Raw genomic sequence first — 26,611 nt, forward strand, 5'->3', positions numbered from 1 at the left:
CCCTGAGTTCAATTCCCCGGTAGAAAAAAAAATTTTTTTTCCTTCATTTTGGTCGATACTGCCTGACCTTACACCTTCCCCCCTGGGGTTGGCTCTCTCCATTGCCTGCACATGATGTCTTGAGATGGGGAGTCCACTGCTACCCAGGAGATGCTCCTGGGTAAAATGTGGTTTTCCAAAAGCTTTAAGTCCTAAAGAAGGTGATGCTTTAAATTTCAGCTTTCCTACTTCAGAGACACCCTCCTGTTCATGGGGTCCTCTCTTCTTCAACCTTAGCACTTATCATTCATTTATATACCCACTCACCTTCCTTCCAGACTACTTACCTGCCCATCCATCCATTTATGCATCCACCACCATCCATTGTCCATTGTTAGGGTCTGAATCTGAAATGTGCCCCCAAGATTCATGTATTCAGGGTTTGGTTGCCAAAGCAGCAGTATTCAAAGATGGCACTTTGGGGACAGTGATGGATCATGAGGGTTCTGACATCATTGATGGGTCAACCCATTGATAACTGAAGGACAGCTGAAAGGTGGTCAGAACTGCAGATGTGGGGCCTGGGAGGGTGATCTTGTCCTCTGTCTCTGCTTCCTGGCTGCTGTGAACAGGAAAGCCTTCCGCTGCCCTTCCACCAGGATATTCTGCCCAGTCTCAGGCCCAAAGCCATGGAGCCAGCCCACCATGGGCTGAAACCATGAGCCAAAATAAATCTTTCTTCCTTTAAGTTGTTTTTCTCAAGTATTTGTCACAATAGAAAAAATTGAGTACACACCCATCCACCATTCAACCATCCACCCATTCATCCACCCATCCACCAACGTATCTCATCCCATGACCCACAGATGTCCTCAGAGAAGAGTTGTCTCCAGAGACAGGCCTGGGAGTTCCTGGAGAGAAGGGGGGAGAACTCAACGCAGGACCAATAGGGTTCTTGGCGCACTTGAGGGAAAAGAATTTCAGCATGCGCTAGTCAAAGGCACGGACAGGCTTATTTAGGAAAGTGGAGACACATTCCAGGAGAATGTGGGTGATCTCGAGAGTTTTGGGGTGAGCAGGGAAAATACAGTCAATGGTGAATGTGGACCATATCCAGAGAAAGAGTGGCCCATTGGTGTGGGGTGTTAGTATTTATAGAAAGGTGGTTGCTTGGGGCTGGACTATAGGGGGAGCCAGGGCGGAGCTACACACTCTCATGCCTGTTTTCCTGGGCCTGCCCATTGCCCTCAAGTTTCTTCATTGCAGACCAGGGCATGGGCCAAGGGGATGGGTAGGTGGCACAGGAGTTGAAACCATCAAGGGTGCTTTCTGCATTTCAATGGTTCATGCAGTGTTTTCCTTGAGACTCTGTATCTCTCCCTTTGATGTGTCCCCAGATTCCTATCTCAAATCTATCTAGTCCCCCCCATCCACCCACCAATCCATAAGAACCCCTAAGGGCCACTAAGTTTTTGTATTTTGGTACTGGAGATGGAACCCAGGGGCACTTAACACTGAGCCATGTCCTCAGTCTTTTTATTCTTTGACACAGGGTCTTGCTAAGTTGCTTTGGGCCTTGCTGAATTGCTGAGGCTGGCCTTGAACTTTCGATCCTCCTGCCTCAGCCTCTGGAATTGTTGGAAAGTATTTTGGATTTGATTGGGTGGCACCTGAAGTGCACAATGCGGAGAGCTGGAGTGGAGGGGGAGGGGGAGTCTGATCATGTCCCTATGGACTGGAGGACATAGGAAGCCCATTCGGAGTCTTCAACTGGGGAGTGACAAATCAGAGCTGGGGTTTTAGAAGTTCCTCTGGAGTGGTTTGGAAAAGAGCAGGCCTGAGTTGGGGCTAGGGTGGGGCCGAATATGGAAGGATTTGAAAGCCTTCTGAGAGAGGTGGAGGGTTGCCCAGTCCCTGTCTGGTCCTGGCAGGTGGGTGGAGAGAGACAGAGAAGCCATTCTTCATGGGATGTGGCTTCCTCCCCTGCCATAGTCACTGCCTTGTGCTCCAGGGCACCTGGCCCAAGGGAGCAGGCCTCCTGGGCACACAGACCCACAGGGAGCTGTCTCTGTTTCCTTTATGGGAGGGGATTTCAGACTAACTGCTTCTCAGGGCTCCTGTAGCTATGGCAACCGCCCACCCTCTGGCCTGCTATCTTGGTAGAGGTTCCTGTAACAGAGGTCCACTTGCTGCTCTGCCATTGCAGCTTACTCTTAACGGACATGTTTCTTTGTTGCAGTGGGAAGAAGGTGTGACATATGCAGTCCAGGGGGAGAAATAAAGAATGTCCACGCACCTCTGCCCTAGTCAATGCTTTATTCACTCAACTCGCTCAATACAATTTCACTCTGTAGGTTCTTAATCAAGAAAACGGCAATCCTTAATGCTGGGCACTGCAATAGACATAATCAATCCACAGCAAAGAATCCTAGAGTAATTAATTCACAGCAAACAACCCTATATTAATTAATTCTAAGCCTGCAGACACACTTAATCATGACAGGCTAATGACAGACATTCCCTCTGCATATTAAGCTCAAGTGCCAGGTCTGAAGTCTCAAGCCTTAGGCTGTGAGTCCACAGATGCCCACTCACTCAGATAGCAGTGATCAGGTCCGGAACCAAGGCAGGCTTCTCCTGGGACGGAGCAGGCGGCTGGCTGAGGAGGGGGTCGTAGGGAGAAGTTACGGCTCTCACCAGGGTCAAGATATGGCTGTAGAGTTGGAGAGCGGTGAGGAAGATGCAGAGGATCAGCAAACAATGACAAGTGATGGGACGTCAGTCCAGGTCCTCATCAGGCTCTCCAGCTTGTGGGCATCAGTTTTGGCTGGCTGAATATTTGTTCATTTACTCTATTATTTATACTAAATTTTTGGGCTTTTGACCCTTCTTCAATCCTTATCAGCTACCACCGGATTTCTCAGGGACATCATTTACCCTGGGGTTAAAACATCTGGCCTGGTGGTCCCCACCCTGAGCTTTTCGCCTTTACCTTTTATTAGGTCTATCGAGGAGGCCAGCTTTCCAGAGGCTTCACTCTGAGTTTATCAGGGTGGGGAGAAGTGACTTGTTTGTGCCAGGGAGCCATACTAGAGGGCTCTGTTAGGCAAGTGTAGTGAGACTGCAGGTTTCAAACTGGAGTTTTTAAAATGGACTTGCTTAGGCTCAGGCCCAAGACCATCCTCACATTCTTTCCCTTTCTCTCCCCATTCCCTCATAATTAATTACTCCTTCTTCCTAATCTCAGGGGGAAGCAGGATTAGCAATCCATCCTAGGCAGAGTTACCTGTCCTTGAGCACATACATACACACCACAGGAACAAAGTAATTCAGACTTTGGGGATGGTTCCAGAAGATCTCAGAAATGACTATCTCTCAAGTTAACAAGTGAATTACAGCTCCAACAGAGAACACATGCTTTTGAATCATCTCCTTAAAAGCCTCCTGCTCCCCTTGATGGGCAAAATCACAGCCTCTGGGACAGGAGTTCTCTGTGCTTTTTCTAGAAAGCAATAGAACTTCTTTTCCTCAAAACCATGTCTTTGTTATTGGATTGGCATGGGGACAAGGATGGAGCTTGTCATTTGACAGTTCCTGTGTCATTTGGCATGCTTTTTTTAAAAAAAAATCTTTTGTTTTTTAGTTGTAATTGGACATAATAGCTTTATTTATTTATTTTTGTGTGGTGCTGAGGAAAGAACCCAGTGCCTTGCACATGCTAGGCAAGTGCTCTACCACTTGAGCCACAACCCGGGCCCTCACTTTTTTTTTGTACCAGAGGTAGAACCCATGGGCACTTAACCACTGAGCCAGCCCTTTTTAGGTTTTATTTTGAGACAGAGTTTTGCTAAATTTCTGAGGCTGGCTTTGAACTTGGGATTCCCAGCCGCCTCCTCTGCCTCAGCTGCTGGAATTACAGGCGTGCCTGGTGCTTTTTAACTGGAAGACAGAAGGCTGTAGAGTACCCCACCTAGGCCTGTGTTGAGCCTTGGGGCTGTGGGGTTATGCCACCCTAAGATTTGAAGACCCATGAGGCTGCAGAAGACCAGCTTAGGCTCTCCTCCCGCCCTGGTGGCCTCCTCTCTGGGTGTCCCCTTCCTCATCTGTAAAGGGAGGCAGAGGAGGACCCCAGGAGAGAAGGCTGTGCCACCACCTACCCACAGCAGAGCAGCCTGCAGGCTCACAAAAGGGACCGGGAATTCACGTACACTCCTCTGGGTACCAGGAGCAGGAATTCTGGTCACCTTCCCCCTTTGACCGCAGTCATCTGGCGCCATCTAAGGGGTAGTTACAAGGTGCAGAGGCTTTAAAAGCTAGTCTAGGTGATGGAGGGCCGGTTCGGCAACTGCATGTGTCACCCCGCCCCTCCTATCCTCAGGTAGCCCCGCTCCTTCTCCACAGGTGCCACTCTCCCAGCCTGCCGGGACACGGGTGCACAGCTCTCTGAACCAGCTCTCTCTCCCGAATAAAGTCCGAGTTTGAGCAGGCGGACAGGGAGGCCACCTGGCCTTGGGCTGGGGCGGCCCAGGAGCGCTGCCCTGCAGGGGTCAGGCGTGGGCCCTTGAGGGACCAGGCGCGGACGCCCGTCCTGGGGCGCCAGCCCGGGCCGTACCGGCGCAACGGACCCAGCAACACGCTCCAGCGTGTTCCTAGAAGGAACAGGCGAATGGCCCACATCCGCCAAACTTGAGCTAACGCTTCCGGTAGAAAACGCGGGTCAAACGCGGCTCCTTTAAGGCGGTGCGCCCTCCAAGGTTTTATGGCCCTCGCTGCCGCCCGTCGCCCCACCCCACCGCCCCGCCCCCGCGCACGCGCGCCGCCGCCCGCCGCCCGCGCCCCACCGCGTCCAGCTCGTCCGCGCTCGCGCCAGGCGGCGGCTGCCGCGACGCCCGCCCGCCCGTCCCGCCGCGGCCGGCAGGTAAGAGGCGGCGCGAGCCAGAGATGGCGGGGCGGGCGGGCTCCCGCAGGACCGCCGCACATGTCCCGGGCCTCGGTCCGCCGCCGCCGCGTGATTCCTGCCGCCGACCCCGGAGCCCGCCCGCCCTCAGTGTCCCGCGTGCGCCGCCCGCGTCGCCCGGAGGGACCCTGGCCGCGGGCTGAGGCGGAGCGCACCCCGCTCGCGGCGTCTGCGGACCCCGCGGCAGAGGCGCGCAGCCCCGCCACCTTCGCGCAGGTTTGAGCGCGGCCACGGTGCCCTCCCAGCCGCCACCTTCGCGCAGGTTTGAAGCGGCCACGGTGCCCTCCCAGCCGCCACCTTCGCGCAGGTTTGAGCGCGGCTGCGGTGCCCTCCCAGCCGCGCGCCGGGTCCGAGCCGAGCCCACAGCCTGCGAGGGGGGGAGCCCCAGGAGCGGCCGACTGCCCCGCCGGGGCGCGGCGCCTGATGCGCGCGGACGGGGGCCACCCAGGTCACCTTTCTTGCGCTCTTTCCCCAAGGCCCAGCCCCCGACCCTTGGCCTGCTGCCTCAGCAGTTCCTAGAACCCGGGCGTTCAGGGAAGGTGGCCCTGGACCCCACTCGGTGCAGTGGGAGCTGATTTTCTTACATGTTAAGTGTTTTGCTCTCCTGAAGGTTTCTTGTAAGACCATTCTGTGTTGTTCCTCACCAGGGGCCGCCTGCCTACCTCCAGGTGAACGCTGCTTTAGGGGAGAAGGAACTGCTTCCGCGCAGCCCCCACTCCCCAGTGGTCCAGACCCAGCGCCACAGCCCCTTGTGTTGTGCTGGTGTGGTTCACAGGGGTTGGCGCAGGGCTCAGGTCTTCTCCGCTCTCAGCTTTGTTTGGGTCTCCTTGGTTCCTGTCTCTCTGATGCCTGCCCAACCCACAAAGGAGATGGTGGCCTTGGGGTTACATCAGTAGGTTGTTTCCGAGGATAAGTAGCAAGCAGCTGGCATTTACCAGTGCTTTGTCCCCAGAGAGGTCTGCAGAACCCCCACGCCCACCCTGCCCCTGGGCTTTAGGCACAGCACTATCCATCTCTGGGTGGACTCTGTTGCAGGTGACAGCGTGGCTACACCAGTGTCCTGTGCGGTGGAGTTGTAATTTCTCTCCCTTTGAAGATCAGACATGCTCCTTTTGATGGCCTGTTTCGCCTTAGTGTTACATGGGCCTGTGCAAGACTTCAATCTGAAGCCCCATGTGCAGACTCATTTTCGAATGGTAGAGCTGAGTATCAGTCCAACCAGTGGCATTTGCAAGCATGTCTATGGCTTCTCTTTTAACGATGCGTCCCTGGTTGGATAGCACCTTCATGAGGTGTATTCAGGTAGCACGGTCTGTCATGTTAGAGGAAACAGTCATTGGTTTTGGACTGAGATTGTTAAGCCGAAGCTGGATTGAGCTGCAGTTTTTTTCCCTCTGCAGTGTGAGTCTTAATGCAGGATGCCCAAGCTGCACCCTAGGCTGCTTCTCCAAGGGCAGGATGTGGAAACTCTTGGGGAAGAGCCCACTCTGGTATATTCTTGCGGTTTTTCAGTAGTACTGCATGGGCTTGGAGTCCTGTGAATGTTGGTGTTCGGAAGGCAGCCTTGCATCTGCAGTCTGTGCAGGGAGCAGCGAGGCCCACCCATAGGTGCTGACCACTGGCTGCGTACTCCTGTGTGTTCACACAGAGCTGTTAACATGATTGCATCCCCTAGGCTTCATTTTATGGTTTGGATGTGCTCCCAGGCTTGTGCACTCTGAAGCTCAGTGTCCTGACATTTGACAGGTTGGTTTCTGTCACGAAACCTTTCTTTTCTTTTTTTCTTTTTGATGTGTCAAAGGCTCCTGGAATCCCTTGTGTTTTGTTTGCATGCTTTGTGCTGCATTTCTGCAGATGCCTGGATAGCGTAATAGGAAGCCCTGCTGTGTGTCTTAGGATCACAGAAGAGGTGAGAGCAGGAATATCTTGGTGCCAACTGAGAAGTGGTGGCGGGAGTTAGGGTAATAGTTACATTCTCCAGTTTGGAACAGCTTCTTTAGCGGCAGGTCTCAATATGGTCAGGTTTTTCTCTTTCTTATCCTTTCTCTTGGAAATTAATTGGGAGGGGGATAGTATGTAGATAGAACCCAGGGCCTTGTGCATGCTAGTGAGCTACACCCCCAGTCCTGGAAATTAATTTTCTAAAAAATGATTTGTTTTTAGGCCTCCATTAAAGGATTTGCTTAGCAGATAGGCTATTCCCTTGTGACTCTCCACCAGAGGTTTCCTGCCACGTGGGCTTCAGAGCAATGGCCACGGAGGAGAAGAAGCCCGAGACAGAGGCTGCAAGAGCCCAGCCCACCCCTTCCTCATCCGCTACACAGAGCAAGGTGTGCTCCTGGGGCTCCTTGGGGCCTCTGGGAGGTTATTGCAAGCCAATTGTCCAGACTCCTCTACTCAGATAAGCTCCTTTGTGAGAAGCCACTTTTATTCATCGGCCACTTATTGTAATGACTGCCTACTGTGTGCCATGTCAAGGATTTCCACATCTGTCACCTAGGGGGCAATGGTGGGGGGTTGGTTCTGATTGTAAATCTGTGGTACCCAGAAAACATCTCTGAGTAATCATCCCATCCAGCCCCATGTTCCATCTGTTCTGCAGACCCCCTCCCCAGGTACAGGAAGTAGGGCCTTCAGACGCCCTCTGGGAAGCCTGAGCATGCTGGAACTGTGTGGACTTGGTGGCCATGCCTGGTGTTGGGGACAGGGCAGGGTCCTAAGGGACCTCAGACATGTATCTGGAATGGTGGAGTTGCTGTGCTGAGGGAGGAGTGCAGCAGAATCAGGGCTTTGACGGGGATGTAATGGGCTGAGACTTAGACCTGGTCAACGTGAAGGATGATGTTGGGTGGTTGGTGGGCGCTTGGTGTCTCACTGTGGGAGTCCAGGCAGTGACCAGGCAGTGTGGTTCCTTAGGCTCACTTTAGCTGCACTCTCTCCAACAGCCCACACCTGTTAAACCAAACTATGCTCTGAAATTCACCCTGGCCGGCCACACAAAAGCTGTGTCCTCCGTGAAGTTCAGTCCCAATGGAGAGTGGCTGGCAAGCTCATGTGCGTATCATGGAGCACCTCAGATAATGGGATGGTGGTCTGAATCACAGATAAGAGTGGGGTGGGTGTGCTTCCCAGGGGCTTGTGGTAAATGGCGTGTCCCTTCTCTGAAACTGAAGGATCACTGCTTGTTGAAATTGTGCCAGTTACCTTTCTGCAGTAAAGGGGCAGAATTGGGGGGGCTTGCCCCTTCTACTTGTGACTGTGCCTTTGGGTTCCTGAGTGATCTGAGCTGGTTGGCAGGGGCTTAGGGTGTGGGACAGCTCAGGATCTGGCCTTTGAGTAACTGGACAACTATATTCCTACCCTGAGCATCAGCTCCTTTTCATTTCTTTCAGCTGCTGATAAACTTATTAAAATTTGGGGAGCCTATGACGGGAAGTTTGAGAAGACCATCTCTGGTCACAAGCTGGTAGGTGTGGGGAGCAGGTGGCTCTGGTGCTCTTGGGAGGGAGGTGCAGCTTAATGCCCTCAGCGTGTGATTGCCTGCTGCTGCTCTCCAGCCGTTCAGCTCCACAGGTGTGCGCCTGTCTGTCTCTGAGGCCAGCAGAGCCACTTTCTCTGGGCTCTCTGCCATCTCCTCTGGGCCAGAGTGTGTCTTCCTGTGGCTAACACTGGCCAGAGGATTTCCCCAGGGGGAATGATGAGTGTGGGGACTTTGGCCTTTTGCTGGCCAGTGGTGTTTTGTCCTAGAGGATGGTTACTGTGTTTTTCTCCTCAAGGGAATATCGGACGTAGCCTGGTCATCAGATTCCAATCTCCTCGTTTCTGCCTCTGATGATAAAACCTTGAAGATCTGGGATGTGAGCTCGGTGAGTGTCATTGGTCCTCTGTGGGCGGAGGTAGCTGAGGAGGGGAAGGGGCCAGGACAGGTGGAACAGGATGGCGGTTGCTCACAGTCAGCGCTGGTGTCTGGGGAGACAGCCCCTGGGAGCCACGTGGTCTCATCCTGCTGTGTTGTAGGGCAAGTGTCTGAAAACGCTGAAGGGCCACAGTAACTACGTCTTCTGCTGCAACTTCAACCCACAGTCCAATCTCATCGTCTCAGGGTCTGTAAGTGCGCTGCTCTCTCCTCTGGGAGACGCTGTGGGTGTACTGTGTCCTGTGCCCATGCCCAGCATGGGACAGGCAGGTCTGCGTTCTGGGGCCTCTGTCATCGCCCCTCCTTCCCATAGTCATTTCAGTCGCCTCTCTTGTCTTCAGTTTGATGAAAGTGTGAGGATATGGGACGTGAAGACGGGGAAGTGCCTCAAGACTCTGCCGGCTCATTCAGATCCAGTCTCAGCTGTAAGTCCCCTTGATGGGTGCATGTGGCTTCACCTGGCACACTTCTGCTGGTGTGCAGCCTCTGGGGCTGAGATACCTTTTAGGACCCCTTGAAGGCTGGGAGGCCAGTGGCCATGGCTTTCAGGGGGGTTTCCCCCAGAACTGACTCCCATAGGCTATGCCTGGAAGGGTGTAGGAGAAGAGGGAGCTCTGTGTCAGGTTGGGTGACCACAGTTAGGTGAGTTCTGTGTGGGGAGCTGATGGGTGGCGGGGCCTGCCCAGTCATGGAGAGAACCGTGGGGACCCCTGGTGGCAAGGGCATGGGGTCTGTGTCCTGCCATTGCACACGCACCATCCCAGTGTGCAGAACAAACGGACAGGAGTCATACTCTATAGAATGTAACAAACTATTGTTTAAGAGAGTGGCCCAAGCCGGTGGCATACGCTTGTAATCCCAGTGGCTCAGGAGCCTGAGGCAGGAGGATTGTGAATTCAAAGCCAGCCTCAGCAAAAAAGTAAGGTGCTAAGCAACTCAGTGAGACCCTATCTCTAAATAGAATACAAAATAGGATTGGGATGTGTCTCAGTGGTTGAGTACCCCTGAGTTCAATCCCTGGTACCCTCACACCCAACAAAGAAAAAACACATTTAAAAAAAGAGTGGCCCAAGGCTGGGTGAAGCTCTGGCTGAGTGCTTTCTGGGCATTCATGAGACCCTAGGTTCTATCCCAGCACCCCACAGACAAGGTGCTCGAAGGTCTCTGTGTTAACAAGAGCCCCAGTTGGTTTTGTAGCCACACTGTGGATGGAAAGATTGCAGAAGGATCAGGCTTGTGGTTTGTTTTAGCCAGCACGAGTGGCTCACTTTTCTTTTTCTTGGTGCTGAGAACTGAACCCAGGGCCTCACCAGTGCTAAACAAGCCACAGCCCCAGTCATTTTTTTAGTTTTTGTATTCTGGGACAGGGACTCACTGAATTACATAGGTTGGCCTCTCAAACTTGTGATCCTCCTACTGCAGCCTCCTGAGTAGCAGAGATTACAGGTTTGCATCTCTGTGCCTGATGGAGCTGCTCACTCTTTGAAGTCCTGGTGGTGTAGGATTTTAAGCATTTTTGGCCTTGGAAGGCTTTTGCCCAGCTAAGACCACATAGCAGACAGACAGGCGACGTGGCCCTTGCTGGCCCAGAGCCGCTGCTAATGCATAGGGCACTCTGCTGTGAGAGGCACGCAGGCAGCAGTGCGCACAGGACTGGCTCAGCCTTGCTGTCAGCCCCTGCCCCCCAGCATCTGAGACCCCAGGTAGAACTGGTTTTCACATGGGCTTGTGAGTGAGCCAGGAAACAGTGTCCCCAAGGAAGCAGGGGCTTGGGAGCTCCCAGTGATGAGGGCTGCGGGCTGTCCTCCATGGGTTTCCTGCAAAGGTTGTGTGTGCACACTTAGTGGAAAGGCAGGCAGGTGAGGTTCTCCTGAGCTCTGCCCCAGCTGGTGACAAGAGCTGGTGTCCTTGGTGCCTAGGCTTCTGCTTTGTGTGCGTCTTCAGCCTTCCTTGCTGCTGTTCTGTTTTTAGATGACAGTGGTGATGTCTGCTGCTTTATAAGGTCCCTTGGGTGTTCTGGTTGTGTGTATCTGTGGGCCAACATGGGAGACCACATACCTTGATGGATGCCTTTGGTGACCTTGCTTGTATCTATAGGAGTGACCGGTTTGCACTGCATTGGCACTTGTGGGACAGCTGAGCAGGCGTGTCTTGAGCTGGATGCTGGGCTGTGGGTACTTGGCTGGCTTCTCTGCCCCCCTCCACCTTGTCCGCCCTGCTGCTCTGCTGAGCCATGCCCACATGCACACGCTGGTCTTTCTGTTCATTCCCCTGGGTGCTGCCTGGCTGTAGCCGTGTTTCCCCTGCTCAGAGGTCTTCCTGGCAGTTCATCTGAGGTGGCACTTGGTCCCCCTGTGAGCTCTGCCTCGCTGGTGTACCTCTTTCTCCCAGTCTGTGGTGTGGACTGTGTTACCTTGAACTGAATGTCTTTTGAGTGGAAAAGCCACGTTGAATGGGCCACTTTTGCCAGTAGGTAGGTAAGTGGAGCATGAACTGGGCTTATGAGTTTGGGCCTGTGTTGGCTCATTGCCATGGAGCAGAGTACCCTCAACGAGAAGATGCTCAAAATCCTCAGGCTGTTTTGTGTGTTTAAGGCAAGGGCTGAGTGTGGGCAGACGGGTTGTAGTTAGTTGGGGAGAACTTTAGGGACAGCCCCCAGATGTTTGGTTAAGGACCTGATGCTGCAGGAGCAGCTCCATGTGGGCCGATAGAAGCAGTGATGACTGTGAGGAAGCTCAGAGCTGCTCTGTCCAGGTGAGGCCACAGTCTCACGTGGTGTCAAGCAGGGGTACTGCTGTGAGTGCAAGGTACAGAGGCAGCACAGTGGAGAAGTGTCAACTACTTTTTCATGCTTTTTATTAGTGTACATGCTGAACGGCATCTTAGGGTGAATGAGCCTACCAGTTTCACCTGTTCTGTGGACTGGAGCTGTGAGGGACCTCGATACTACTGTGGCTTGTGGTGCCCCCATGGAGTCTAGCTCATGTCCCCTGGGTGAGCCCCCTTGGCCAGCAGCAGTACCTCCTGAGTGTATTTGAAAGGCATGTTTTTGGGCCTGTCACAGCCCCGGAGTCAGGATTCAGCCATGGGTCCAGGTGCTTCCCTGTGTGGTAGCAGTCTCCCAGGAGCCCCTGCTGAATGTGGTCTTGGCTATGCCTGGAGACTTGGTTGTCACAGCCAGGTGCTGCAGGCCTCTGGTGGGTGAGGGACAAGACTGCGGCTACATGGGGCAGCTCCAGGTCAGAGTCTGCTGAACTCTTCAGTGCCCAGGTGGGGGAGCACACAGCCCAGCCCTGTCCCTGCATCATGACATCCAGGGATTCCCTGTGGCTTGACTTACAAAGGAAATGTGTCCCTCAAAGCATGGAGCAAGGCTTGTTCTGGGTCGTGTCTGCCCAAGTCTTCACCAAAAATGATCGAAACTTGTGCTTTCTTTCTTTCTTTCTTTCTTTCTTTCTTTCTTTCTTTCTTTCTTTCTTTCTTTCTTTCTTTCTTTCTCTCTCTCTCTCTCTCTCTCTCTCTCTCTCTCTCTCTCTCTCTCTCTCTCTCTCTCTCTCTCTCTCTCTCTTTTTTTGGTCCTGGGGATTGAATTCAAGCACTCAACCACTGAGCTACATCCACAGCCCTGTTCTCTATTTTATTTAGACACAGGGTCTCGCTGAGTTGCTTAGTGCCTCCTTTTGCTGAGACTGGCTCTAAACTCACGATCCTCCTGCCTCAGCTTCCTGAGCTGCTGGGACTGTAGGCGTGGCCACCGTGCCCAGCTTTGTGGGACTCAACTCCTGGCATTGTGGTTCCGTTTATTTCCACTAAGGCTTACTTGGAAAGGAGAATTTAAGAGCTGAAATGAGTCATTGAAGAGGAGGACTGTTGTCGGGTGCAGTGTCCTTTCTATTAGAAAGTGCTGTCCTGGGATGTTGCTCCATGGTGGAACACTTGTATAGCAAGTGCAAGGCCAGAGCTTTAGTCCTAGTACCCCTCCAGGAGAAAAGGAAGGTAAATGACCTCGTTCCCTTCTTTGGAGAGCAAGGCTGAACCTTTAAGACCTTTAGATGGAGAGAGCGGAACTCTGGGTCATTGGAGGTCGGCTTGGGCCAGTGGTATGTGCGGAACTCAACCTCTTCTGAGGCGGGTATGGAACCACCTGGATCCCTTCTGTCCAGCTGAGAGCTCATGTGGGCTCTCCAGTTCCTGGTCTGGGATCAGCAGTCAGCTAGGTGCTGGGGCTCAGCTTCTTGGTGGCTCTGGTGGGCAGGCACAGGTATATGAAGGAGAGGGACTGGAATTCCTGCCTTTTGCCTTTCCTTTCTGTTGAGTCAGGGAAGTTAGGTTTGGCTGTATTTGCCCTGTCAGGCTGTTCCCAGCAGGACAGATAGACAGGCCTGGAAGCCGCCCTCTAGAGTCCTGTGGGCCTTTGTGGTTTGGCTTGAATCCTGTGGGGTGGTTTGGCTTCGTGCTAGGGCTCAGTCCTCTGTCACTGACTGTGCTGGACAGGGCAGGTGGGGCATCGCTGAACTGGTTGCTCCTGATTGGCTGTGTATGTCTGGGTACCTAGGAGTGGTGAGGCCTGTGTCACCCTGTCGTGAGTCCTGGGTGGAGGGTACTGGGGAGAGGAGTGGTGTGCGGATGACTTGGAATAATTTCTGTTTTCCTCCTGTTCTTTAATTCTTAGGTCCATTTTAATCGTGATGGATCCTTGATAGTTTCAAGTAGCTACGATGGTCTCTGGTGAGTGAGAGGATCTTATTTCATGTAATCAACAGGTGCTCATTCAAGGCCTGCTCTTGAGCTTTCTGGCTCTGGGACGCAGTTACAGAAAGGGACACATGTTCATCTTCCAGAAGCACATCCCAGTGGGCTGCAGTTTCAGTGCAGGTGGGGGAGGAGCTAGGGAGGGAGACCAGCCAGGACTGGTGGGGGAGTGGTGGCCAAGAGCTGCGAGTGTGTCCTGCATAGCTGTGGAGAGGGGCTGACCTAGCTCGAGACGACTCTCTGGTGCCATTAACTTGGCAGGAGGTGTCCCAGCCAAGTCCCCTGGGTGTTATGCTGACCTGGAGGAGGTAGATGCTCAGGGTTGGAGGAGATGGGAAGACCCGTGGGGCAGGTACGAGCCGAGGCGGGAAGCCTCCTATGAGTCCTGGCTGGGGACCTGGCTGAGTGGTGGGAGAAGGAGGGACCACTGATACTGGCAGAACTTGGCAGTGGGAAGTGAGGGAGGAGTGCTAGCAGAGCGTCCACCTATAGCACAGAGGGACAAAGTGGGTGGCCATGTGGGTGAGAAGGCGTGAACCATAGAGGGGAGCAGGGTCTGTAAGCATGTGGCAGAGGGCGGTCAGAACCAGCAGCAGGGCCAGTGAGAAAGAGCCCAGAAACACGGCAGCCGGAGCATGGTGATAAAATCCAGAAATGGGAGGAGAATATGACTGGTTTTCTTTTTCCTCAATGTTGGCAATCTAAGCCAGGGTGCTCTACCACTTAGCCCTGTTCCCAGCCCTTTTTATTTTTTGAGACAGAATCTCAAAAAGTTCCACAGGCCTTGGGGTACAAGGAGTATGGCCCAGCCTGGCGACTGGGGGACTTAACACTGGGAGATGACCTGTGCACGTGTTATGATTAGCAAGTTCCCACGTTCAGCCAGCACCCCCACCCAGCATCTCTGGAAGTGTGGGTACTGAGACAATGCACGATGGGGCATGCTTCCAGTTTGCATGTTGGCAGAGGTCACAGGAACCCTGAGACGGGCGTGACGTCAGAACCTGGCATGACTCCTGTTTTCCTGTTGCTGAACTAACGGGGTTGCTAGGAAATGGCACCAGCCTCCTTTTTACAAGGGTCTGTCCTGCCCTGCCTGCCTATGTGTTGGGGGTCTGTGGAGTCTAGACCTGCCGGTGAGCCCTGCACCACACCCTCGGCCTTGGCTGCCTTCTGTAGAAGAGCCTAGCCCAGTCCCTGGGCCGTGGAGGCCTCCTGTGCTCACAGGCGTGGTGCCCAGTCAGTGTCTAGAACATAGGAGAACAGCTGCCCAGGTTGTGAGTGCAGTGGGGCTGGTCCCAGAGCCAGTGGTGGCAGCTGGCCTTCTCATATGGTTTTGTTCTTGCTTTGAAGCCGCATCTGGGACACCGCCTCGGGCCAGTGCCTGAAGACACTCATTGGTGAGTGTGCCATAGGGGTGGGGCTGGGTAGGGCTGGGCCTGCACTCTTCATCTTCACTGTTGTCCATCTCCTACTAGCATCTACTTCCTGTCGAGCTCTCTTGTTCCTTTTGTGAAACTTGCTGCTGTCTTCTCTCAGGCCAGTCTGGGGCCCCTTGGCCTGTGTTGTCTGGTCTTGCTCAGGGCTGCTCCGCTGTGTCCTCAAGTACCTGTGCCCTGCTCCTGGCTGCTGCCTCTCTGGGGAATTGTGCTCTCCTGTTTGGGTGCTGCTGAGGCCTGAGGGCTTCTTAGGGATGAGGGAAGGGGAGGACCTGGCATGGCGGGGTGGGGCAGGTGGAAGCCTGTGGCTGGAAGGGTGTTCCCTGGAAGGTTGGTGTTCAGGGCCCAGTCTCTGCAGGCTTGGAGAATTGCAACTTCAGCCTAGGATACAGAAGGGACAGCGGTGAGGAAGCTGGGTGGTGGTCACCCCACAGGCCTCCCCTCAGTGTGTCCACCTGGGAAGCTGTCTTCGGGCTAATCATGGTCCTGAAGCTCTTGGTGGGGCCCCTGAGTGGGGGACAGTGTACCTGGACAGTGGCCTTTATGCCTTCTTGCTCTGGAAGCCCATCTTATTACCACCCACAGCAGACTCATAATTGTGTCTGTCAGCTTGTCTCCTGGTGCATGCCCAGCTCTGCTGCCAGGACCCGTCCTGGTGCACATATACCAGGGAGGTGCTACACATGATATCTACGTGCTCCTGTTACCACACTGTTGTCCTCACAGTAAGCTGCCCTCAGGAGTATCTGCCTGTCACAGAGCAGGTACTGTAGGCAGAGAGAAGTCAAGTAACTGTTCTGAAGCCACACAGCAAGTGCAGCCATTGTTCTGTCTCTGGGGGGTGGTTTGAGGACCTCCCATGAATACCAGACTCCTCAGGAGCTTGGTCCCCTGTGTAAAAAGGCGTGGCTAGAGTAGGGCCCACACACATCCTCATCTCTGGATTGCTCTTATGTGCAGCAGAAACAGTGGTCACATGGAGGTGGACTTGCAGCGTGGGGCTCCACGCTGGCCAGAGTGCAAGGCTGGCAGGTGCCCGGAGCAGGGTCTGTGTGCGCTGAGCCCCCTCATCCACGGGGACCAGGCAGTGCTAGTCTCACAGCAAATTCAAGTCTCGCCTTTGAGATTTTCTGGAATATTTTTGTTTTTGTAGTAGTTTTGACCTGTGGCTGATTAAGCTGTGGGACGTAGACTGCAAGGGGCAGGGCCAGGACTTGGGCCAGGACTTGGGCCTGGCGTTGACTAGAAGAAGGCCTGAGAGACAGGGCAGGGTGGGGGCGGAAGTGGCGGGGTGGCCGTCTCTCCTCAGCCTAGTGAGCTAGATTGCTGGGGCCCAAATGGCCAGGCAGCTGGTGTGTCCGGTGTCCTGCTGGTTAAAGTGGCTTGGGTTTAAGCACCGGACGCCATTTGCACAGGTGAGCCAGCGGGCCGAGCTTCACACTGCCTCGTGTGCCTTTTCAGTGTGGGTGACCAGCCCCAGCGAGCGGAGGCCCTGGCAGACCCCTGGTGGTAATGCCGTGTGCTTGGGGCACGGGGCATGGGGACCCTGGCAGGCTGGACAGCCCCTTCCCAGGAGCACCTCCCCTCCTTACCCGGGAAAGGGTAGACGCCCTGGTCCCCCTGGGAGAATGTGCATCCTAGCGTCCCTGAAGTGACCTCGACGTGTCCTCAGCGGAGACGGGTGGCCCCTGCCTTTGCAGGCCCTGCGTTGAGCTTTAAAACCAGGGCATGAGGAGCAGAGCTGGGGATCACAGAGGCTGGGCCCTGAGCCACACCAGAGGAAGGCATCACCATGGCTCCAGCCCAGCTTCCCCTGAGGAGGTCTCCCGGCCCCCTCAGGGACTGGCGAACCTCAGTCTGTGTGAGGCAGCCAGTGCCTGTCCCCCAACTGAGGAGGCCCCTCAGGCACTTTGTTCCTCAAGTCCTGGCATCTGAGGGCCCTTGGGTCCAGGATGCCAGGCCTCGAGAACACACTACAAGGCTGCCCTGGGATGGGGAATGGGTGCAGGTGGCTCTTCAGGGGCTCCCAAGGGTGGTGGTGCTGCACTGGTGGCAGCAGCCTCACACGGTTGTCACACTTGGTGACGGGGAGCAGCCATTGGGCAGGCTGTCCTGCTCTGTGTGTGAGTCGGCCTGCCTGTTTTTGGCACAGATGATGATAACCCCCCCGTGTCCTTTGTGAAGTTCTCTCCAAATGGCAAATACATCCTGGCTGCCACTCTGGACAAGTAAGTGCTTGATTTGTGTCAGGGGCAGGGTGTCTCCCACCAGCATGGAGCTCTGCAGGCTCCTTGTGCTTGGCATGGTCTAGACCTAGTGTGGCTGGGCTGTAGCTGGTCTAGCCTGTGCCTGGAGCTGCAGGCGGGACAGGCACTCTGCCCCTGAGCTGCCCCTCGGCTCCTGAGCACCTGGTTTACCCAGATTGGATAGAGTCTCCCCTGCGTGAAGACTGGATAGAGGTCTCCCCTGCGTGCATGCTTGTTATGGCCCTCGTGGCTGGGTGTTTTCCATGGTCTGCACCCTCCCTGGGCTCAGGGTGAATCTCACTACCCTGGGTTTGGTCTGTGGGATCTGGAACTAAGGACTTGCCCCACCTTTTTGGGACTGGCAGCTGAAGGAGGGGCTACAGCCCCCAGAAACTGAAGTCTGGCTGTGAGCTGCTCATGTGGGGGTTTCTCCTGCTGGCTCCAGTGTGCCATCAGGTTGCTGGACTTGGTAGACCTGAGTCCCCCTGGTCTGGGCACCCTTCCCTGGTGGGCTGGGCTTCTGATCCCAGCAGCCTTGTGCCTGGTGCTGCTGGTCTCCGGTTGTGGTGGCGTGGCGGCAGCTCCTCACCCCTCTCTGTCTTGCAGCACGCTGAAGCTCTGGGACTACAGCAAGGGCAAGGTGAGCTCCGGCCCGGGGTTGTTGGCGGTGGTGCGGCAGTCTGGGAAGCCGAAGCAGAAGGGGCTGTGGGGCCCACAGACCTGGGGTTTCTTGCCGCCAGCCTGCAGGTTGAAGCTTAGACTGTGGTTGGACCCTAGGTTGGGCTGTGTGGGTTCTGTGTATTTAGAATAATTTCCAGAGTCAAGTTCAGCCAGCAGACTGTGCTTGGATCTGAGAATGCAGGGACCTGGACTCTGACCCTGCTGCGTCTGCCTTTTCAGTGCCTGAAGACGTACACTGGGCACAAGAATGAGAAGTACTGCATTTTTGCCAATTTTTCTGTGACTGGTGGGAAGGTGAGTCCCCTTTGAGTAGCCTGCCACCCTCCTCCTCTCTTCCTGTTGCCACCCCACATGTGGCTCATGTCCTTCAAGTTTTCCTGAGCCCACAAGGTGTGTGTTCTAACAGCATTGTCTTCCTGGAATCGGGATGCTGCGACTGTGGCTTACGTTAAGCCCTCTGTCCTCTCCCAGGCCTGTCCTCCCGGCCTGGACTCTGGTGTCATGCTCTGACTCTGTCCAGTACCTGAGAGTAGATGGTGACTCTGGGCGGAGTGTGAACCTACAGCAGAGCCCAAGGGTGGTGCCTGAAGGGAGCAGTTCACACCCTGGAGGCCCTTGGGGGATTGAGCTCCTGAGTCTCAGCTCAGGCTGGGTTGAGGGGTCAGGGCGACTGGCAGTCCTGCTGAGAGACCGGGAGGGAGCTTTGTGTTTTGGGTTGAGCATAGCAGCCACGGGAAGGATGGCGCCCGGGTATGTAGCTGTCCCCATGCTGAGCGCTGGCCTGTCTTCTCTTGTCCCCGGCTGTGGTGACTCAGTGGATCGTGTCTGGCTCTGAAGATAACCTGGTGTACATTTGGAACTTGCAGACGAAGGAGATTGTCCAGAAGCTGCAGGGGCACACAGGTGGGCCCCCTGTGGGGTGACTGCCTAGGGGCGGGAGGCATGCTCTGGGTATGTGGTCCCTGCTTCCTGCTCCTCTTTCCAGGCCTGCCGCCAGGTGTGTAGCACTAGGCCCCAGAGCTGGTCAGTCCTGGCTTGTGGTTCCTGGTTCATGCCCAGGGCTCTTGGCCTCACCTGCCCTCCTTTTGCCAGATGTCCACTTGGCTCTGTGACTCCCAGGAGGCTGAGGTGTGCGATGGTCCCCTGGTGGCAAGCTGCATTTTCTAGAGGCTCCAGCCTCTTTGAGGAGGCACTTCCCACCTCCAGCAGACTGTGCCGAGCAGGCGCCTTGCGTCCTTGGCTCTGAGGGGGTGGCTCCTGTGCATTCTCAGTGCCCTCTGCTGTCCCCTAGCTGCCCTTGTCCCTGTTCTTCTGCTTGGGTCCTGGGAGCAGCGTGTGGCGCTCCTTTGGAAGTCTGAGGGGTGCTGTGCTTTCTCCCTGAGGTGGCAGTCTTGGGGCTTGGTTTACGTAAGGCTGCAGACACCCGACAGTGCCAGCCTGCTGGCCAGCTCCTCGGTGCCCACGTCCCTGCGTAGTGTGTAGTTGCCTTAAGGTGGCCGAGCATCCTGGTGGGGCTTGGGCTCTGTTCCGTGGCAGGGGGAGGCACAGAGGTCACCTTGAGAGAAGAGCGACCCCTGCTGCTAGCAGCACTTCCAGCACTTGTCCTGGAACCCTTCCTGGGTGGTCACTGGCTAGGCAGGGTGTGGCCTTGTCCTCCAAGGCCAGCAGGGCAGCGGGGCTGGCCTTGACCCCTTTCTGTTTGCAGACGTTGTGATCTCCACGGCTTGTCACCCGACAGAGAACATCATCGCCTCGGCTGCGCTAGAAAACGACAAGACCATTAAACTGTGGAAGAGTGACTGCTAAGTGCCCTGGTGCCACAGGGGCTGTCGGGACGTTGACCCTGATGGGCAAGAAACGTGGCAGAGGGGCCCAATTCAGGCCTGAGGTGGCCGAGGGGAAGTGCACGCCACCAGAAGGTTCTAGAGGTTGCTGTGACACTTCTGCCAACTCTGCCCTGTCTGGGAGGAGATCCCAGTCTGTTGTGCTCAGAGAGGCAACCAGATTTTTAATTTTTTATTACAAGAGTGAAGTTCAATTTATCATGGGTTGTGTTTTTTCCAGTAATTGTTCTGTACATTTTTGATATTTTATTACCCAGTGGGAGCGCTGTGACCAGTCCCCTCCTGGGGCCCTGGGCCACTTTCCCGGCCCCTCCCACCCTCCCCTGCCACGTGGTGTCCTCACACCGCAGCTCTGCCTGCCTGCCTGTCCGTCGACCCCTGCCTGTTGTAGTTCCCGGCGCGTTTCCAAGTCTTCCTGGAAAGTGCAGCACTGTAAGGTTGCCTGTGTGAAGTTCTGTGTTTTGGGAGTTGGAGGCTGGTGGCCTGGCAGCTTGGTGGCTGCAGACAGTTTCCCCTTCGTGCCCAGCACTCACACAGCTGCACACGAGCTGTAATAAAAGGTGGGATTTTATATACACTTGTCCACGGCGTTCTGATGTGAAGCTTGTCCCCTGGAGGAGGACAGGAGGTTGGAAGGGGCTCTGTCCCAGCCCCTGCTGTTGCCTCCTGTCTGAAGGCCAGTGGGAGGGGACGCTCTCCATTGTCAAGGAGCGAAGCCCTGAAGTGGCCTGTGTGGCAGGAGGCGCCTGAGTGGCTGTAAACAGCTTGGGCTCAGGCCAATTTGTGCGGGAGGGAGGAGGGCAGGTGTTGCCTATCCCCTTGTTGATGGCCTGAGGACCAGCAGGTCGGCTGCCCCTGAAGGCATGACCTCCTTCCTTCTTGGTGGCTTCTGCTGGGACTCCTCAGGGATGCTGGGTATGCGCATGGGCCTGCCCCTTCCAGTCCCCACCCAGCTGGAGCCTCTGCAGCAACCTGGCAGGTCTGGGAGGTGGCAGCTGACCTCGGAACCTCAACTGCAGTTTGTCACAGCTGCTGCCTCACTGTGCTCTTGGGGAGCCTGACCCCGAGCAGGGTGGATACAGGGGTTCCGACCCAGGTCTGCTGGGTGAGACCTTGTTGGTGAGGACACGGGGGAAGGCTTGTCCCCTCACCTGTGTGCCCTGACTACAGCAGTGCGTGGAGCTGGTGCTGGTGCTTGGGAAGCCTGCCAGGTTTGGGTCTGCAGATGCCTTGGCTAGGACAGGCCGGCTCCCCTGTTAGGGCCCCAGGTGGACAGGCCTGGGAGAGGGAGTTGGGGCTTTCCTGGAGGGGCAGTGGGGTCAGTCAGCTGTCCCTAGCCAGGCTCATGGGGATCCTCCAGTGGCTAAACAGGGTGAGGTAAAAATCCTATAAGGAAGCTTCCTGCAGTTTCTGTCTCCTCCTCCTGGAAAGAAGTAAGCACGTGGGTTATCTGTTCACGAAGCCCACTGCTGCAGGAAGAGGTGTCTTCTAATGCCAGTTGCAGCCCTGTACTGGCACTTCCTGAGGGGAGCGGCGCCTGCCCACCCTGCCTTCTAAGGGTACAGCCCCCTCCTGGATGGAGGAGGAGCTTGCTATGCTCAACGCTGTATTCTTAAATATAGTTTATTTTTTCTACAGTTGAATTCTGTTGTAGATTTATGTAAAAATACACCTCTTTTTGGAAATAAAGATTTTCATGTCTTGTAATTTTGTCCCATAAGAATTTCTTTTTTAAATAGCACAAATTTTTATTTCTCACTTCCTTTGACAAGGAGCTGGTTGAAGTCCTTCAAGGATGCAACATCACAATCCCTGTGTCCAGGGCTTAGTGGGAAGCTGGTTTTGGGATTTGGCCATAACTCACACTGTCCTGGGGCTTGAGTGGCCTTTTCCAGGCAGGTATGTCCTTGGTGCACACAGGACATCCCTCACCTGAGCTGAGTGCAGCCTTGCCTCGGGCACTGCCACCTTCCATCCTGCGGGAGCTTGTGTGGGTGAGGGGAGGTGGTGTGCCTGTCCTCCTGCAACACAGGAAGGGCACCAGTCTTCGTGTACTGTTTCCACTCTGCCTTTCTGCTGTCACTCCTCTGCTAGCCCCTTCTGTAATTAGGATTCCAAAACTTGGGTGCCTCCAGCCACAGTGAACATCAAAGGCCATTTATAGATTTGGGGTTGTCTACAGGATCCCCATGAAATAGATTGATTTTATTTTTGAATTTCAACTTAAAGTTTTAAATTAGGCATTCTCTGAAATTGCATGTGTTAAAGGTAGAGATGTGTAGGGACACGTTCTGGTGTCCAGACAGTGGGGACCAGCGCCCGGCTGGGTGTAGGTACTGTGGCTCTCCATCTTTTGGGTGAGCTGAATCTGGATCATCTTATTCTTGTTCACACAGGCTAGTGAAGGTGTTGCCACCATGTGAAGAACTAGCTGATTTAGAAAAGAGCTTGTGCTCTTTTCAGTTCCAGAAATGCCATTGAAACAGCCAGCAAAAAGCTGGGGACATAGCTCAGTTGGTAGAGTGCTTACCTTGCATGCACAAGGCTCTGGGTTCAATCCCCAGCACACACCCCCCCCCCCACATACCAAAAAAAAAAAAGCTTTGATGGTGGCCTTCAGAGGTGTGAGGTTTTGAAGTCCTCCCAGTGAGGCATTGTGGCCCCAACTGTACACCCAAGTGATTGGAGGCTGAGGCAGGAGGATTGCAAGTTGGAGGGCAGCCTTGGCAATATAGTAAAAACTAAACTGAAAAGGGCTGGAATGTAGTTCTGTGGTAAAGCACACTGGGGTTAAGTCCTCAGTAACAAAACAAAAATTCTCAACAAGTTGTGGGTCCAGCAAGCACCAGGGGTGCACAAAATGGCCTAAATTTCTAACTCACAATGTAGTTATGATGAGGGTGACGGTCCTTGACATTGGCCCTCAGACTGATCAGTGTCTCCCAGTGTGCTTTGCATGGTTTTAAAAAATAACATTATTGTGGAAGTTAGATATTTGTGTTAATTACTGATATTAAGAGTGCAAAGCTGGGGGCTGGGATTGTGGCTAGGAGCGCTAGCCTGCAGGTGTGAGGCCCTGGGTTGGATCCAAAAAAGAAAAAAGGTAAATACCTTTGTGTCCAACTATAACTTAAAAAAAAAGTGCAAAGATGATAAATAACTCAGATTTCTACCATTGCTAACAATTTGGGGATGTCTTAAATGTAGTCACTATTACAGAAGCTTTCAGACAGAACAGTGGAGAGAGGGAGGCCTGGTGTGGTGGCACGTGCCTGAGGCCAACTGATCAACTTAACCAGATCTGTCTCCCCTGCCCAAATCATGCAGCCCTCATGTCCTGTCCTGTCCCCTGGAGGTCAGAGTTTGTTCTGTGAGCGAGCGTGTCCCTACACTGTCCCACCCTAGAACGACGGGATCTGACGCTCTGCTCGTTGACTTCTCAGTTGTCTTGTGCTTTAGCGCACTTGCGAACACTCCTGGACCCCCCCCCCCCCCCCACCGCGGCACGCAGGCACGATACCAGGTGCCTTTCCATCCCGGACCACAAGGAGGTTGGGCGGGGTGGGGGGGGGTGGAAAGAAGGAAAAAAAAAAAACGATGGTTAGATGCCACGAAGTAGGTGGCAATGCCTTAACCGTATGCGTGTTGTCAGGCCCGAGGGCCTCTTCCATCCTTGTCAAGGGGAGTGCTAACCTTCTCTCCTTTCATACAACACGCCTAAGTTTGCGCGAGGTGGCTATTTAAGGACCACTTTCCTGCAAACCTTTTGGTAATGGTGACTTTTTGTTCGCCATCAGTAGCAGCCACAGGTGGTCACAACTCTTTGACTATTGAGTCACCACTACTACATTTGATCGCCTTTATTAATTTGAATAAGGGAGCAGATTTTTTTCTTATGCTTTAATGAATTCATAAATCCAGCCAATCAGGATAAGGGGAACACCGGAAGTCACGAGCGTCTTTCTAAGAAGCCTACTCCCCCGGAAACAAAACAGGGCGGGCGCGCACTTCCTATGGATGGGTACACGTCTCGTGGACGGCGGGAAGAGGAACCGAATTGTCTGCGGAAGTGGAAATGGCGGGTAACGAATCAGAGGACGAGGATCGGAGATTCCCCGCATCGGACTTCCGGACGCGGCCCACGCGCGGAACTGTGGGTGCTGCGCCTGCTCTGCGCTTCCGCTCAGGTCCGCGCCTGCGCCATGTCGCTCCGCCTTTGGCTGAGGGTTCGAATCCCAGAGCCCGCGCCGCCTCTGGCTCGCGCGTTCTCTTCCGGGCCGGGATGTCGGTGCGGCGCTGCAGACCGGCATCCGGCTGTAGTTCCTGCGCCAGGCGCTCAGGCTCAGTTCTTTTCTGAAAAAAAGCCAGTGAGCTCAAACGGCCAGGCGGCGCCAGCCTGATCGTCACACCACGACGGTGTGTCCACGCGTGCGCTCGTGTCCGCACGCGCACTCCCGCCGTCCGTGTGCACACGCGCACCCTCGCCTCCTCCCCTAGAAACGGCCCGGAGAGGCCCGAGCGCCAGGAGGACGCGGCGCCAGGCGTGCCCGTGTGGGCACCGCGCAGAGGGCAGGGCGGCCGCGCTCGGCCCCGGTGCCCGGCCGGGGAGCTGGGCGAGCCCGCGTTAGCGACAGCGAGCGGGGGGACAGGGCCGCGGGGGAGGCAGCCCGCAGGAGCCGCACGCTGCCCTCAGGCTGCCCTCAGGCCGCGGAAGGGGACCCGCAGCCCTCACGTCCTGGCCACCTGCCTGCAGCCGCATTTGTCCTGGTCACATTCACCTGGCCTCCGTTTGTTCCAGTCCTGAACTCTGCCCTCTTACCCGGAGGCCAGGGGGGTTAAAATGCTAAGCCCTAACTTCGCCTTGGGGGTCCCAGTGGCCTGGTGAGGTTAAGAGAGATGCCCTCAGCACTGCCAGGTCCTGCCCTGACCCCTGTCGTGGCTGGGGAGGGGTTGCAGCCAGGGCGAGGGTGGGCAGCAGACCCCCCGCACAGGCCTGGGCACCACCTGGGTGCGAGGCCAGGGAGGTCCCACCCAGGTGTTCTCTGACTTGGCCCCCAGCCCCATCAGAAAGAGGGTGTCCCAAGGAGGAGGCCACAGGCCAACAGCGACAGCTCCCTGCTGTGGGCAGGAGCTGGTTGGACAGTCTGCTCCTCTCCTGTCAGTTTCCCTGTGTCATGGCTCACAGCTGGTGGCTTTGGCTGTAGCCCTGAACACGGGAGGCTGTGTTAGGCTCAGGGCTTGCTCTTTCCTCAGTCTGCAAGTTCATGGTCTCTGATTGTTTGGAGTGTGAGGGGGCATCTGGGTCCTCCTGACTGAAGACCAGACCAGACCAGGCCTCTCCCAACACTGGGATTGTTAAAATAGACGCTCCTGCCCCCAGTTGGATGCAGGTCCCAGGCCCAGAGATCTTTGGTATGAAGCCTGGGGTGCTGCTTCATGGCGGCCTGTGTTTGGGTGCAGGTGGGGAGTTTTCATCTGTGGACTTAGCAAGAGTGACTCAGGATGGAGGAAGACAGCTGAGGGTCTTTGCAGAGTCAGGACCAGGCTGGAAGTCCCTGGCAGGCCACTGCCCTTTCTTGAGATCCCTGTAGACTGGTGAGCCGTGGGCTGTTCGTTGGCTGCATTCACTGAGGCAGCATTTCCAGTGGGTGTCCCTGGTGCTGCTAGGTCTCGTGCTTTGCCTTGGGTCCTGTTGACCACCACACTGAGCCCAGTGTCTTGTTGAACACATGCCCCATCGGGATGGGGATCCCCACCTCAGCCTGCCTCCGCACCTCCACCCCAGGAAGGAGGAGGCACACTAGGCAGGCCCTTGCACCATGTCCATGTAGCCTGGGGTGGAAGCACAGATGGTACCATCTGAGTGTTCGCTATGGGATTTGCTCTGCATTTCCTGAGTTATCAAGAAGGTTCCTGGCTGAGTCTCCTCCCAAGGGCATCCTCAAAGGCTTCTGTGTTAAATCAGGAGCTACAGAGAAAGTTCTAGAAGTAAGAAAAGGTGAGGTCCCCTTGCTCACTTGCACTTTCCATACACGCAGGCACACAGAGGAGAGGAACCTGCCTAGGGGCACCTGGCAAGTTGTCACTGGGGAGGTCGGGATAGGGACCCAGCTAGCCTGCTCCTAGGAGCTGGGAATGGAGAGGGGTTGGCAAGGGTTAGCATATAGACCTGGAGGAGCCCAGCCTGTGCCCACCTTTCCTTTCAGCTGTCACCGGTAGGGTCACTAGGTGGAACCCAAGGTGCCCAGTGTAACTGGAATCTTGGGTGAACTATCAGTGATGACTTTTTTAGTGCATGTCCCAAGGGTTTCAGAGAACGGGCTTCACTAAAACATGATTTCACCCGAGGCCACATGTGGTGTCAGGTCCTGTGTGTTTATTCTCTAAGTTCTGCTGCTTCATAATAGGAGGGGCACCTTTGTCATTTGCCCACAAAGCAGCTTTCCCCAACAACTAGTGGCCTCGTGTCCCTTGAGATGCCCATGGGAAAGGGAGGGAAACTGATGAGTTCTGTGTTAGATAAAATTGCAGAATCCCTTTCTCTGTAAGGAAGGCTGGTGGGAAACCAGGCCTGGGGGTGAGCGCGGTTAGTCCCATTGAGGCCAGTGCGTTCCTAGCCTGGTGGATTGAGTTCTGTGTTCTAGGAAGTCAGTGTCTGGAGGACGATGAGAGGAAGAGGGGGGCCAGAGGCAGGCAGGAAGGCTAATGGCTTTACCTTGGCCTAATCCTGGCCAGAGGTCACAGGGCACCATCTGGCATACTGCCAGAACCCAGCCCTGTTTTAGGATGTCCCTGGG

General features: G+C 55.1%; 1 protein-coding gene and 1 non-coding gene across 5 annotated transcripts; one reads left to right on the plus strand and one right to left on the minus strand.

Annotated features, from left to right (window-relative positions):
- Positions 1–4,805: 4,805 nt before the first annotated feature.
- On the plus strand, positions 4,806–21,521 carry Wdr5 (WD repeat domain 5). 4 transcript variants are annotated; one of them, XM_078048619.1, is made up of 14 exons: positions 4,806–4,897; positions 7,100–7,266; positions 7,882–7,990; positions 8,329–8,402; positions 8,713–8,802; positions 8,954–9,043; positions 9,194–9,277; positions 13,525–13,580; positions 14,958–15,004; positions 17,196–17,271; positions 17,896–17,929; positions 18,190–18,264; positions 18,786–18,873; positions 19,676–21,521. In XM_078048619.1, the coding sequence occupies exons 2-14, from the start codon at positions 7,186–7,188 to the stop codon at positions 19,774–19,776; spliced, it is 1,005 nt and encodes a 334-aa protein (XP_077904745.1). In that variant the 5' UTR covers positions 4,806–4,897; positions 7,100–7,185; the 3' UTR covers positions 19,777–21,521. The 4 variants fall into 4 exon arrangements, with proteins under 4 accessions (XP_077904745.1, XP_077904746.1, XP_077904747.1 ...); XM_078048620.1 differs by having other exon boundaries at positions 7,157–7,266; XM_013363617.4 differs by lacking the exon at positions 4,806–4,897 and adding an exon at positions 6,782–6,845.
- A 1,882-nt stretch (positions 21,522–23,403) lies between these two features.
- On the minus strand, positions 23,404–23,529 carry LOC120890193 (U6atac minor spliceosomal RNA). The gene has a single exon (XR_005734435.2). It is a non-coding gene; the product is annotated as a U6atac minor spliceosomal RNA (small nuclear RNA).
- Between the last annotated feature and the right edge of the window lie 3,082 nt (positions 23,530–26,611).

The sequence above is a fragment of the Ictidomys tridecemlineatus genome, chromosome 4 (genome assembly GCF_052094955.1).
Source record: "Ictidomys tridecemlineatus isolate mIctTri1 chromosome 4, mIctTri1.hap1, whole genome shotgun sequence".
Classification (NCBI taxonomy): domain Eukaryota; kingdom Metazoa; phylum Chordata; class Mammalia; order Rodentia; family Sciuridae; genus Ictidomys; species Ictidomys tridecemlineatus.

Bases quoted from the DNA above. Each gene is read 5' to 3' on its own strand.
- Wdr5 (XM_078048619.1), top strand. From the start codon at position 7,186: ATGGCCACGGAGGAGAAGAAGCCCGAGACAGAGGCTGCAAGAGCCCAG. The intron at 17,930-18,189 runs GTGAGCTCCGGC...CTGCCTTTTCAG, and splicing joins GGGACTACAGCAAGGGCAAG to TGCCTGAAGACGTACACTGG. The intron at 18,874-19,675 runs GTGGGCCCCCTG...TTCTGTTTGCAG, and splicing joins GAAGCTGCAGGGGCACACAG to ACGTTGTGATCTCCACGGCT.